Source organism: Theropithecus gelada, chromosome 6, assembly GCF_003255815.1.
Source record: "Theropithecus gelada isolate Dixy chromosome 6, Tgel_1.0, whole genome shotgun sequence".
In the NCBI taxonomy this organism is placed as follows: Eukaryota; Metazoa; Chordata; class Mammalia; order Primates; family Cercopithecidae; genus Theropithecus; species Theropithecus gelada.
This window is the reverse complement of record NC_037673.1, coordinates 169,102,926-169,115,525: the sequence shown is the minus strand read 5'-3', so window position 1 is coordinate 169,115,525 and position 12,600 is coordinate 169,102,926. Positions and strand designations below refer to the sequence as shown.

The following is a 12,600-nucleotide window of genomic DNA, read 5'->3' as shown; positions in this document are numbered from 1 at the left end:
TGGTGGGCACCTGTAATCCCAATTACCCAGAGACTGAGACAGGAGAATTGCTTGAACCCGGGAGGCTGCGGTTGCAGTGAGCCGAGACTGTGCCATTGAACTCTAGCCTGGGTGGCAGAGTGAGACTCCATCTCAAAAAGAAAAAAAAGAAAGAAAGAAAAGCACAGCAGAGCTGCAAGATGGACAACTGTGCTCCCATTACAACTGGAAAGTAAGAAAATCATGGCTATGTAATAAGGTCAGGTACAGAAAGCAGACAGTCAACTGCGATCCATGCCTTGGAAAAAAAGAAAAGTGACTTCTGTTTATGGACAAGGATTCACAGGGACACAGAAAAATGAGGTTTGATTTGTCAGGGGGCATGTCACAGAGGAATGTTTTCTTTGCCTTGGATCCCTGACAATGGGAGAGCAAACACATTTCAGGAAATAATAAGAAAAGACATGGATTAAAAGGTGAGCTCAGGTGAGGAAATAAGAAAAATCCAGGTATCCTGTGCAGCAGTGGGTCTGCGGGTCTGCTTGAGCAGACAGGCCTCCCGGGCCCATTCTGTGCACGGGTCTGAGGCCATGTGAGCTCATGTGTGTTGGTGTGCACGCACAGGTATGCATTCTCTCCTGTCTGCATGTGGAGATGTGCTGTTTTCTTTGATCTGCGCCAAGGTGCCAGGGAGCTAAGGAGGGTGAGGACTCTAGTAGGAGCCACTGTCGATGGGAGGAGTTTGAGCAGGAGGAGAGTGAGGTGTGGGGGAGGAAGCCATGTGGTCAGACCTGACTGGGCCACCCACAGACCTGCTCTCACGATGCGACCTGGAGCCAGAACAGATTCTGGTTCTGCTGTAGCTCCCTGTGGGATCTTAGGTAATTAGTTCAACTAAGGATGATGATGTGGCTGTGATGACAGCAACAATAATGGTAATAGTTGGTATCCCCTGTGTGCGTGCGTCTGCTGTGCCAAGGGATGGCATGTACCTTCCCCGGGACAAGCCTTCTTCCTTCTCCGTCAGATGGGGCTGGGTCCACCTTTCCACTGGCTAGCTGTGGGAATGGAGCATGAGCAGCCTCCTTGCCTTGGAGTGGGTGCTGGACAGGCACTCCCACCCCTCTGCCCTCCCCCATCCCTGCCTGCTGTACTGGGTATCTTGGAGCAGAAGGCTGTTCCCAGCAGGGATACATACGGTTGGAGGTGAGTCTGTCTGCTCCCCCGAGAGCATTGAAAGCTCCGTGGACGTTCTGGACCTGTGGAAAAATTCAGTGAGGGGATGGTCCCCAGGACACCTCCACCTCCAGGCCTGGCCCTGGTTGTGGGGGATGGCCAGGTGCCACCTGGTCTAGGAACCCTACCAGTGTGTAAAAGGGGGCTCCAGCAGATTTGTGGCGAGCAAGAGGCAGCACGGGCCTGGCACACAGTAGGCACAAGCTTGTTTCCCATCTCTAGCACCTACTATGTGCTGCTCCATCCTGGCCCCTTCATATAATTTCATTTCATGCCCCAAATGATGTATCATTGGGCCCATTTCACAGAAGAGCATATTAAGGCTTGGAAAGACACCAAAACTTGCCCGGCTGGTAAGTGGCTAAGCTAAACTCTGAAATCAGGTCTGTCTGACACTAAGCTGGACTCTTTCCATGAAGCCACACAGAAAATTCAAGTGAACGTGGATTCTGGGTCCAGAAGGTTTCTCCTGAGATCCCAGGGTCTTCTGAAAGGCCCATAGAGGAGTCCAGGCAGGGGTGCCCCAGCGTGTGGGCCCCCCATCATGTCTGCTGCAGAGAACACACAGCAGGTATGAAGAGAACCCTCCTCCGGGCAGCGGGGTGGGCTGCTGTAGAGTGGGACTGAAAACCACATCCCACCTTTTCTCTGAGGACAATGGGAAACCAGGTTGGCCTCAAGGAACATCTAAAGAAGGACAAGGCATACCTGGTAAATGGAGCATGCTACCGTGGGCATAGTTAACAGGGGTTATTGAGCTAGACACCCTGGAGGGCTTCCTGGAGGAAATGACATTGACACCAAGATCTGGAGGAAAGTGGAAAGTTAAACTGGTGAGCAGCACGTACAAAGGCTTGAGTCTGGAGACAGGCCCACACGGCCCCCAGGAGGAAGGAAGTGAGGTGTCTGAATAGAAGGAAGGAGGAGACATCAGAGAGGTAGGCGGGGACATGATTCTGTGGAGATGGCCACTCCAGGAGCGGCGGGCAGCAGCAGGATGGTGTAATCCCTGATCTTGGTCTCAGGAGGCTGATGTTTACTGAGCACTTCACACAACTGCATGTTCTCAACAAGCAATTCCTCAACAAGGAAAAGGAAGTTTGTCTATTTGCTGTCTTGAGACTGACCATGAGAAGGCTTCATTTCTAACCCATGAGAACCGTGGTTACGGAGACAAGAAGGCTAGAATGTTCTCTTCCATTGTCATGTGTCATGGCTTTATCTCACATTTATTTGTACCATTTATTTTTATTTTTTAGTTTTTTGAGAGGAGTCTTACTCTGTTATCCATGCTGGAGTGCAGTAGCACGATCCCGGCTCACTGCAATCTCCATCTCCCGGGTTCAAGCGATTCTCCTGCCTCAGCCTCCTGAGTAGCTGGGATTACAGGTGCCCGCCACCACGCCCGGCTAATTTTTGTATTTTTAGTAGAAACGGAGTTTCACCGTGTTGGCTAGGCTGGTCTCAAACTTCTGACCTCAAGCAGTTTACCCGCCTCAGCCTCTCAAAGTGCTGGGATTACAGGCGTGAGCCATCACGCCCGGCCTGTACCATTATTTGATTAACATCTGTCTTCCCCTCTAGACTGGAAGCTCCGGGTGGGCAGGGACCATGTTTGTCCTCACCGAGGTATGCAAGGCCTGGAACATGGTAGGTACTTCATACGTATTTGTTGAATAGATGGATGGACAGAAAATGAATGGATGGATGGGCCCTAAGCTAAGTTTTGTACGTTTTTTTTTTTAAAATCAGATTTCCAACCCACTAATGACTAAACTTGGGACTGTAGTTTCTGTGTCCTTCTGTTTTGCCCCTGCGTGTGGGCAATGCGAGACCACTGCTCCTCCCTCCTCAGCTCCTCCTCTGCTCCTCTCCCCTCCACCCTGCCTTGGTCTGGGCCCTTCTCTCACCTCCCTGCCTATACTCTTGCCTCCTGGCTCCATCTTCCTTGCTGCAGATGGGTGCTCTGAGTCACCAACCAGACCTTCAGTCTCCACCTTCCTCAATCTAAATCTAACATGGGTCTCTCGCACCCCACACACCCCACCTCCCGGCTTCCACTTCAGGCAAGTGCTTCTGGGCCCTCTCAGCTGTCGAGCGAGCCCTTGTGCCCTGGGCCTCTGGCATCTCGGCACAGAACATGCCATGCCACATACGCTTACTGATCCATTTTTCTGAAAGTAACGTTGAGGGTCTTTTATATGAAAACCACCAGCTGGGTGCTGTAGGAGAGGGGTGATGTTTGAGACACCCCCTGCCTAGGACCCGTTTCCCTGTTGTGTTCCTGGTGAAACCCTTCTTACCCTTCCAGGCTTGGCTCAGATGCCACTTTAAGGGTAGCTCTTCCTTGTCCCCAGAGAGGACAGAGGGCACTGAGTGACAGAGCCCCAGAAGGCCCACCCCCAGCCATGCCATCTCGAGTGTCCCCTGCTCACCTGTAGCGTGTCCCCAAAGGAGAGCTTGTGGATGACATGTGTCATGTCCGGGTTCTGTGGCTGGGCTGTGGCACTGTGTGTGGACACGTGGAAGTTGCCGGGGACCTGGGGGAGAAATGCTGCGTTTCAGGAGTCTGGTCACCTTCTCCAGGGGGAGGAACACTGGGGCTTCACGCTGTGTGATCCAGGGAGGACACTGGAATCAGGCAGATCTGGGTTTGGATCCTGCCTGTATCATTTTCAACTGTGCAAAGGAGTCATCCCATCTCTCCGGGCCTCAGGCTCCTCATCTGCAGAATGGGGGCACTACCATAGCTTCCGAGGGTGCTGCCAGGACTCTCTGGTGAGAGGGGGCATGTGAAGTGCCCACCTGGGCAACGGGCACAAAGCCAGGCCTCATGGCAGCTGCTCCCCCTCCAGCTCTGTGGATTCTAGGTGGCTGACCCCACAGTGGGCTGGGGGATGACCTTTGAGCCTGCAGATTAATGGGGCTTCCTCGGACTCCAAATCCCTATCATTTCCTACCCAAGTTTGCCCCAGTGCCCTAGACAGGGGATCCCTGATAGACAGACTGTGGCAGCCTCATCTCTTCCCCAGGTCTCAAGCCCTTGAGAGCCAAGCCAGCAAGAGGTGCCAGATGAGTATTTATAGAACGAAGGATGCTGGTGACAGCCATGTGGCAGAAGCCACCTCAGCTTCTCCCTGTTTCAGCACAAAGTCCCTCCTCCTTCTCCTCCTCCTCCCCCTCCCCCTCTTCCTCCTCCTCCTCCTCCTCCTCCTCCTCCTCCTCCCAGATGCTCAGACTAGAACTCTTGGTATGATCCCGGAACCCCCGTCTCACCCCCGACATCCCATCCCTCAGGCGAAACCCTGTCAGTCCACCTTCCAAACACACCTGGCACCTGAGCTCTTCTCTGCTGCCCTGGTCCAAGGTCGTCTCTTCATAGAGAAGAATGGCAGGCTCCTCCCTGGGCTGCCAGCTTCCACGTTCCCCACAGCCTGGGCCTTTCCCCAATAATGACTGGTAAGATCTTTTTAAACCTACATCAGATCTTATCACTCCTCTGCCCAGAACCCTCCACGGCTTCTATTCTCTCAGAGTCCAAGTCCACGTCCTCGGGGTGGCCCACAGGCCACATCTGGCCACTAGTCAAGCATCATGTCCCCACCTCCTGGCCTCCTGCTGCCACGTCCTCTGCTGCTTCCTGCATGATCTCCCTGCCGTGCTGGGAACAGCATCCAGTGTGGCTCCATTTCAAGCCTTTGTGCCTGACCCCTTCCTGGGACCCTCTTCCACATGGCCCTCCCTCGGCCCCTCAGGGCCCAACAGAGAGGCCCTCCATGTCCACCTGTGCACGAGAGCATCCTGACCCCATTCCCCATCCCCTTACCTGCTACAGCCTCTGGGATCACCTGCTATCTCATACCCGTCTTGTTCTCATCTGCCTCCTTGCATTAGCAGGTCCACACCCTGCTGCGCTCCCTGGACACCGACACATAGCAGGCACTCAATAGACACTTCTCGAATGAATGAACGACTAAACAACACTGAATCCTTCGACTTTGTGATCTGATAATTCCCGTTTTACAGAAAAGAAAATGGAGGCTCAGAGCAGTGAAGAAACTTGCTAAGGTCACATGTTGAGAGCTGCAGTCTGAGCTCACGTCTGTTGGACACGCTGCTCCCTCCTCTGGTGCCGGATGCCATCTACCTCCGCAGCCTGGGCTGGTGGCCACATGGCGCCAGTCCTTCAGGAGGTGCCAGGACTGGGGAGATGAGCAGACAAGAATCGGGCCTTGGCCAAGCCCCTGTGACACAGACTTGGAACAATGAGACTCTGCGGGATCCACCCTGACCCAGAGGAATCTGCAGACCATGGGGGTTACAGGGAAGGCCCCCAACTCAATGGAGGTTGCAGGCTGTATTCAGGGAGGGCTTCCCAGGGGAAAGGACATCCTGTGCTAAGGCTCTGAAGATGAGTCTGCATTACTCAGGAAGAGAGGGAAAAGCATCTGGGCAGAGGGAACAGCATGAACAGGTGCAGAGGACAGAAACTGCCCAGCATGCGGGCATGTCTAAGGAACTAAAAGAGTCTGGTATTATTGAACTTCAAATGAGATGGGGGTCAGGGTGCTGGCAGCAGCAGGAAACAAAGACGCACAAGGGAGGAGTTGGGGTTGTTTATCAAAGGCCCCCAAATGCCACACTGAAAAACTCAGGGGTTACCTTATCCCAGCCCAATGAAGAAGAGTGTGCGAGCTGTGTCTGAGGAGGGAACACAGCTTACTGTGCAGCAGCGCATCGAAGTCTGACTTTGTAAGCATGTCTGTTTCAAAAGCTGTGGACTTCCTGCAGGAATATTCCTACTTCCGCAGGGCCCGAGCCTGTGACTGACAGGGGAGGCATCAAGCTGACAGCCTGCGGCCTCGGCCTCAGCAAACTCGCAGTGGAGCATGCCGCAGGCCACAGTGGAGAAGGGACACTTGCTGGGTCAGGAGCGGAGCAGAAACAACAGTGTGGCAAGATCTCCCTCGAGGGACAGCATCACCTGCTTCAGGGACCCAGTAACCCACGGTAGAGTGGTTGCTCTGAGTTCTACACGTGGCCTCAAGCCCAGCCCACTTCCTAGTTGGGGGGCCTTAGGCGAGGTCACTAACCACTCCATGCCTCAGTTTCTCCATCAGCAAAATGGGCATAAAGCCAGAAGGTTACTGGGAGGATTCATGGAGGTGATGCACGCAAAGCAGCCCGCCGCTGGCCTCAGGTCGGGTTTGTAGGGTGAATACGTTTGTCATCGGAGCCAACCAAGAAGGGCCCTCCCGGAAGAGGCAACACGCAGAGGCAGGGCGTGAGGGAAAGCCCACTGGGTTTTCACATTCATGCCTCATTTTCACCGACAAAAATAATGCCTGGGCCCATTTTCATGATAAAACGGTCACGAGACACAGTCAGACTAAAGACCCTGCTGCTGAGCATCCCTGGGAGTAAGAAAGCCACAGCCATAAGGCGTGTGTCCTCCCAGAGGTTTTCTACGCGGTGACACAGGGCCTCCCGCAGATCGGGCCATGGCAGAGTTCAGAACTGGGATTGGGGCCTGGGCCTCGTGCTCCTGGAGTGAAGTGAGTCAAGAAGGCTGGCCCCTCAGCACCTGCCACCCCTGCCGAGCCCCGCAAGGCTGTGACTCAGGAACCTACTCCCGCTCCACACCAAATCCATCACAGGTGGCTGACTCATGCCAGCACATGCTGGGCTGCTGGGCTGAAGAAAGAAACAGCAACGCTTTTAGAGCCTGTGACTTAGGAACCTACGTCAGTGTCTCTGATGGATTTTAAAAACATATAGCTGCAGCCAGGCCCCATACCCCTCACCCCATCCTGTCCTCCTCCTGAGGGGCTGGCTGATGAAACGAGGTCACCGTGTGGTCTCAGGTGGGGCTACCGCTGCTGCTCAAAACACGCAAACTCTGACATCTGGCTGCTGGCCAACCTCCTGGGGGCCGGATAAGGAGGCCATGGGACAAGTCTCAGCCTGATGCTGGGAGAGAGGTGTGGGGGCTGGCTGCTGACCCTGCCGTCAGCACACGGACACTGCTGGCTTCTTTGAGCACCTCTTGATGGGCAGCTCCTCAAAGGCACAGATCTTTAACGAGGGAGAGTGGCTGGGCTGGGGTAGGGGATGGTCTCTACTGCCTCCAGGAGTTTGGGGCAGAGGCTGTGACCCAGGGCACACAGACACAGCTGGTCATGACATGTGTAACCAAGACATTGGGAGCAGTAGCCACAGGCAGTGGGCTCAGGGGGTCAGGGCCCTGATGCAAGGCTGCCTGTGTTAAAATCCTGGCTGCGTGACCTTGACCAGGTCACTTAATCTCCTGTGCCTCAGTTTCCTCCGGGCTACTGCAAAGACTAAAGGAGTTCATATGTGGAAAGGGCTGGGTAAGAACCCAGTACGTGGCAGTAACACGGGTTTAAGAAAGGCTGCTGTGAGTCTTTCACAGACTCCCCGGCACTCTGCTGACCAGAGAAGGCCCATTTCTTGGACACCCTCCCTGTGCCTTTCACAGGCGCACTGGTAGGGTGTGTGCCAGCTGATGAGGTCATGGAAACTTTGCACTGATGGGAGATAAGGCAGGCCCGGATGCTTGTCCAGTCTCTACTGCAGAGTTTATTCATGTTTCACAGCCTGTGAGGTATCACTGTCTCCATTTTACAGATGAGGAACCTGAGGCTCAGAGAAAATAAACTGCCCAGAGTCATTCAACCAGTGACCATGGTAGCCAGGATCCTTGACCACAGGTCTGTTTGACCCCAAAGGACAAGCTCACCCAGAGCTGGCTGGGGGCACCAGCACAGCCCATTCGAAGGGGAGCAGACTGCAGCCTGGGGCATGTTTGCCAAGCGGTGGGAGGGCTTGGTGGCAGGGCTGTCTCGTGGGTTGTCACTCCAGGTGCTTGAATAAGCACGATCCCTTCTTGATCACCATCTGGGGCATATATATTTTTTCAGCCCAGGTGGTTGCATCTCCCTGGGGGCGGGGGGCCCACAATGAGGGTGTGCGTGTACGTCTGTTCATCTGTGCATCTTCAGCTTCATCTTCAGTCTTCAGACAGGGCTGCCTTTGTAACTTTAGGGGTCTCCAACTCTCATTCTCCTCGTCATTCTCTTCATGGCTGCTTTATCAAAATTACACATTTCGTGTTTACCTGAGCACTCACTTTCCCCCCAGCTATAGACCCCGGGTCACCAAGGGCGGGAAGCATGGCTGTTTCTCTCCCACTGCAGCCCAGCACCAAGCACAGAGCCAGGCGTAAGGTGGACGCTCAGTAGCACAGAAGCCTGAGTGGAGTGGTTAAAGGGAGGGGCCAAGTCAAAGAGGAGGCACAGGCAGCAGCCGCAGTGTGATGAGAGGCATGGCGGGGAGTGAATGTGGGTGCGCAGGGAAGGGGAGGGAGGACTTCCCCTGAGGGACCCACATTAGCTGAGGTCTGTGGGTGAGCAGTGGTTCCCCAGAAGATGAGGTGGGGACAGAGGGAGGGTATGGAGGCCCAGCAGAGGTCCCCCACCAATCCCCCTACCTGCCTGCGTGCACTATGAATCTCTCCAAGGCCTTAAACCCCCAACTGCGGCCTGCATCTGGCTCCCCTTGCTTCGTAAGGACATGGCTCCTGCAGCCAGCGGCCCCTTCACTCCCCATCATCAGCGTTTTCTGGAGCACTCTCCACAGCACTGATCACTGTCCATTCCGGCCCTGCCTTCCTGAGCCTGGCAGCGACAGCCCTGCTCTTTGATATCCATACATATGTTCCTTTCCAGGCTGCAGGCTCCGCCCAGCCTTTGCTTCCTCCTTCCTGTCTGACTGCCCCTTCTTGCACCTTTTGTTACCCCCTCATCTCCCCACCTTGAAGTGACTGGGGGGAAGGGGCGCCAGAATTCAGTCCTCAAATTGTACTTCTCTCCACACCTTAGGTTCTTAAGGCTTTTGGTGCCACGGATGACCCTTTGCCAGTCTAATGATACCTATGTTTTAAACGCTTAAAATGTTTTTAATGCATAAAATGCATAGGATTACAAAGGAAAGAGACTATATTTAAATAGTAATTAAAATTTTTTTTTTTTTTTTGGAGACGGAGTCTCGCTCTGTCACCCAGGCTGGAGTGCAGTGGCCGGATCTCTGCTCACTGCAAGCTCCGCCTCCCGGGTTTACGCCATTCTCCTGGCTCAGCCTCCCGAGTAGCTGGGACTACAGGCGCTCGCCACCTCGCCCAGCTAGTTTTTTGTACTTTTTAGTAGAGACGGGGTTTCACCGTGTTAGCCAGGATGGTCTCAATCTCCTGACCTTGTGATCCGCCCGTCTCGGCCTCCCAAAGTGCTAGGATTACAGGCTTGAGCCACCGCGCCCGGCCTAATTAAAATATTTTTAAAAACACATTTGAATATGCTGCTTTACTGATGCATCAAATAACAAGACCCAGTGGTGGGTCTAATAATTACTGTAATTTTTATTTATTTATTTTTTGAGACAGGGTTTCACTGTCACCCAGGTTGGAGCGTGGTAGTGCAATCTCAGCTCACTAAAGCCTCCACTTCCCCGGGCTCAAAAGACCGCCCCCCCACCTCAGCCTCCCGAGTAGCTGTGACTACAAGCACGGGCTTGGCTAATTTTTGTATTTTTTTGTAGAGACAGGGTTTTGCCATGTTGCCCAGGCTGGTCTTGAACTCCTGACCTCAAGTGATCCATCCACCTTGGCCTCCCAAAGTGCTGGGATTACAGGTGTGAGCCACTGCGCGTGGCCAATCACTGTAATTTTAAAACAGTGATGCATATAAACAGTCTCTGGAAATTATCTGCAACAACTGTAACGTGCTATAAATATCGGCAATTTCTGTTGGTGATGAGATCCCAGGCACTGCTAATACTACTATGGTTTGTGGCCTACATTCATCGCAGACGGAAATGCTAAACTTTAATTCGAGTTTAGCAAAAACAAAGACGTCAGTTTTTCCCCCATCCAACTTCATAGATCTCTTGCATTCAATCCGCTCTCCTTGGGGGTGTCTGTGGACCCCAAGTTTAAAACAAGGATCTACGGCCTCTCCCTAGGTAATCTTGCTTAAACCAATGCTCCTCAAACTTCAGTGGCATCAGAATCTATGGCGGGGCGGGGGTGGCGCTTGTTCTAGCACAGAGTCAGTAGGTCTGAGGGGGGCCTGAGAATCTGCATTCCTAACAATATCCCAGGTGATGCTGATGCTGCTGGCCTAGGGGCTTGAGGAGCCTCCACTTTGAGGACCCGTGACTTCCAACATCATCTGTTCACTGACAACTCCCACCTCAACATCTGTGGTCCAGAACCCTCTCCTGAACCCTCCACACCTCCAACTTCCAATTTCACCTCTCCCTGTAGACACCTAATGGGAACCCCAAAGGAAGTCAGAGTGGAATGAGCAATGCCCAGCCCTACCTACTTCCCATAGAATCCAGGCTTTTCTAAGCTTCCACATCCAGAAACAGGACCACCTGGTTGTCAAGACAAAGATGTCACAGGTTTCTTTGATTCCACATGTGCCCTCAATCCCGCATCCAATTCTTCATTAAGTCTTATTGACTCTACCTCCCTAATCCGACCACATCTCCCCAGTTCCACTGTCACAACCACTACCTGCCACCCCCTCCGGCCCAGCCCCATGGAGCTGCCGAGCCAACCTTTTTTTTTTTTTGAGACAGAGTCTTACTCTGTCACCCAGGCTGGACTGCAGTGGCGTAATCTCGGCTCACTGCCAGCTCCACCTCCCGTGTTCATGCCATTCTCCCGAATCAGCTCCTGAGTAGCTGGGACTACAGGCACCCGCCACCGCGCCCGGCTAATTTTGTTTTTTTTGTGTTTTTAGTAGAGACAGGGTTTCATTGTGTTGGCCAGGATGGTCTCAATCTCCTGACCTCGTGATCCGCCCATCTCGGCCTCCCAAAGTGCTGGGATTAGAGGCGTGAGCCACCACACCCGGCCGCGAAAGCCATCCTTCTAAGGCTGTGCTGTCCAGCAGAACTTTCCTCAGCGATGGAAATGCTTTCTTTCTATCTGCACTAGCGCTGCGGCCCCAGCCAGCACATGGCTTTGAGCACTTGAAATGTGGTTGATGAGAATGAATGACTGAATTGTATATTTTATTTAATTTGAATTAATTTAAATAACCTTATGTGGCTGGTGGCAACCTATTGGATAGTACAGTTCTGAAGCATAAATCTGATTACATTGCTTCCCTGTTTAACCCTCAAATGGCTTTCCATCACAACCACCATAAAATCCAAATTACGGGGCATGGCAAAAGTGCTGTGTGGCAGCTCATGGGCAGAGACAGCCCCCAGTGAACCGCGACCCTCAGCATCCCTGCCTCTCGGTAGTCCCTCCTCCTGAGGCCCGGGCTGGTACGAGACTCACTTTAACTCATAACACTCGGCAGGTTTCTCCCAGCAACAGTTGAAACCTTAAGAAGGCCTTGCGGCTTCTGCTTTAGCACTTAATGGAGTCCTGAACCGTCACGTGAGAAGTCCGCCCTGCTTGAAAGATGACCAGGCCTGGCCTTCCGCCCGCCCGCCAAGGACTGTGGGAAGGGACAGCACATGCCCTCTCTAAAGGGGAGCACTGTCCACAGGTGCCAGGTCATTGCCATAATGGGAACACGGACCCAATGTAGTGAGAGCCTCTGACTTTTAAAAGCCAGAAATCTGGACTCCTGATCTTTTCATACTGGTTCTGATACAGTTAAATGCTATACTGGACAACCATAATTTATCTTTAGGCTGGATGTGGCCACTGAGTTTGCAACCCCAGCTCAGGTGTCAGGGACCGGAGGAAGGGCGTTTTGAGCAGAGGCTGCAGGAGGGACAAGGAGAAGCCAGGAGTGGCAAGTGGCTCAGTTTGCCTGGGGCTGGGAAGGGGAGTTGTGGGACAGGAGGATTGCTGTGTGACCTTGGGCAAGACACTTAACCTCTCTGGGCCCCAGCATCCTAACCTGTCAAATGGTGCTGCCTCACAGCGTTGTTGAGAGGCTCCACTGTGACAGTACCGAGCTTCGAGGAGGGCCGGCACGTGCTGAGCAAAACCCTGCCAGCTGCCACCGGGTGCCTCGGCCCTCCCAAGGGCACTGCGCTCACCCACTTGACTTAGGATCTGAAGCTCCTGGTTCTGGGGACAAAACAACAGTGAACCTTGAATGGCCCTTCAGGGCTGACAAGGTACTTTCAAGCCCGCCTCGCCTTACTCCCCTTGGCTTTATTCCTCATCTCAGCACTTAGCATCCCTGATGCTTTCTGGTTTGTAGACTGTCTCCCTCCACCAGAATGGAAGCCCCACCAGCCCAGGGACGCTGCCCTAGAGCCTATCACCGACCCTGGAACACAGAAGCTGCTTATTCAAAATTTTTTTTGAATGAATGAATCTGCATTAGCTCA

General features: G+C 53.4%; 1 protein-coding gene across 6 annotated transcripts in view; it reads right to left on the bottom strand.

Moving 5' to 3' along the window:
- The window catches only part of ERGIC1 (endoplasmic reticulum-golgi intermediate compartment 1), a 121,528-nt gene that overhangs the window by 24,982 nt on the left and 83,946 nt on the right, over positions 1-12,600 (bottom strand). For 5 of the 6 annotated variants that reach the window (XM_025386953.1, XM_025386950.1, XM_025386951.1 and 2 more), the window contains 2 exons: positions 3,651-3,755; positions 1,178-1,238 (listed from right to left, as the gene is read on the bottom strand). In XM_025386953.1, the coding sequence (XP_025242738.1) occupies positions 1,178-1,238; positions 3,651-3,755 (166 nt within the window). Of the gene's footprint in view, positions 1-1,177; positions 1,239-3,650; positions 3,756-7,852; positions 8,324-12,161; positions 12,335-12,600 lie in introns of those variants that run through there. The other variant, XM_025386954.1, reaches the window with a different exon arrangement.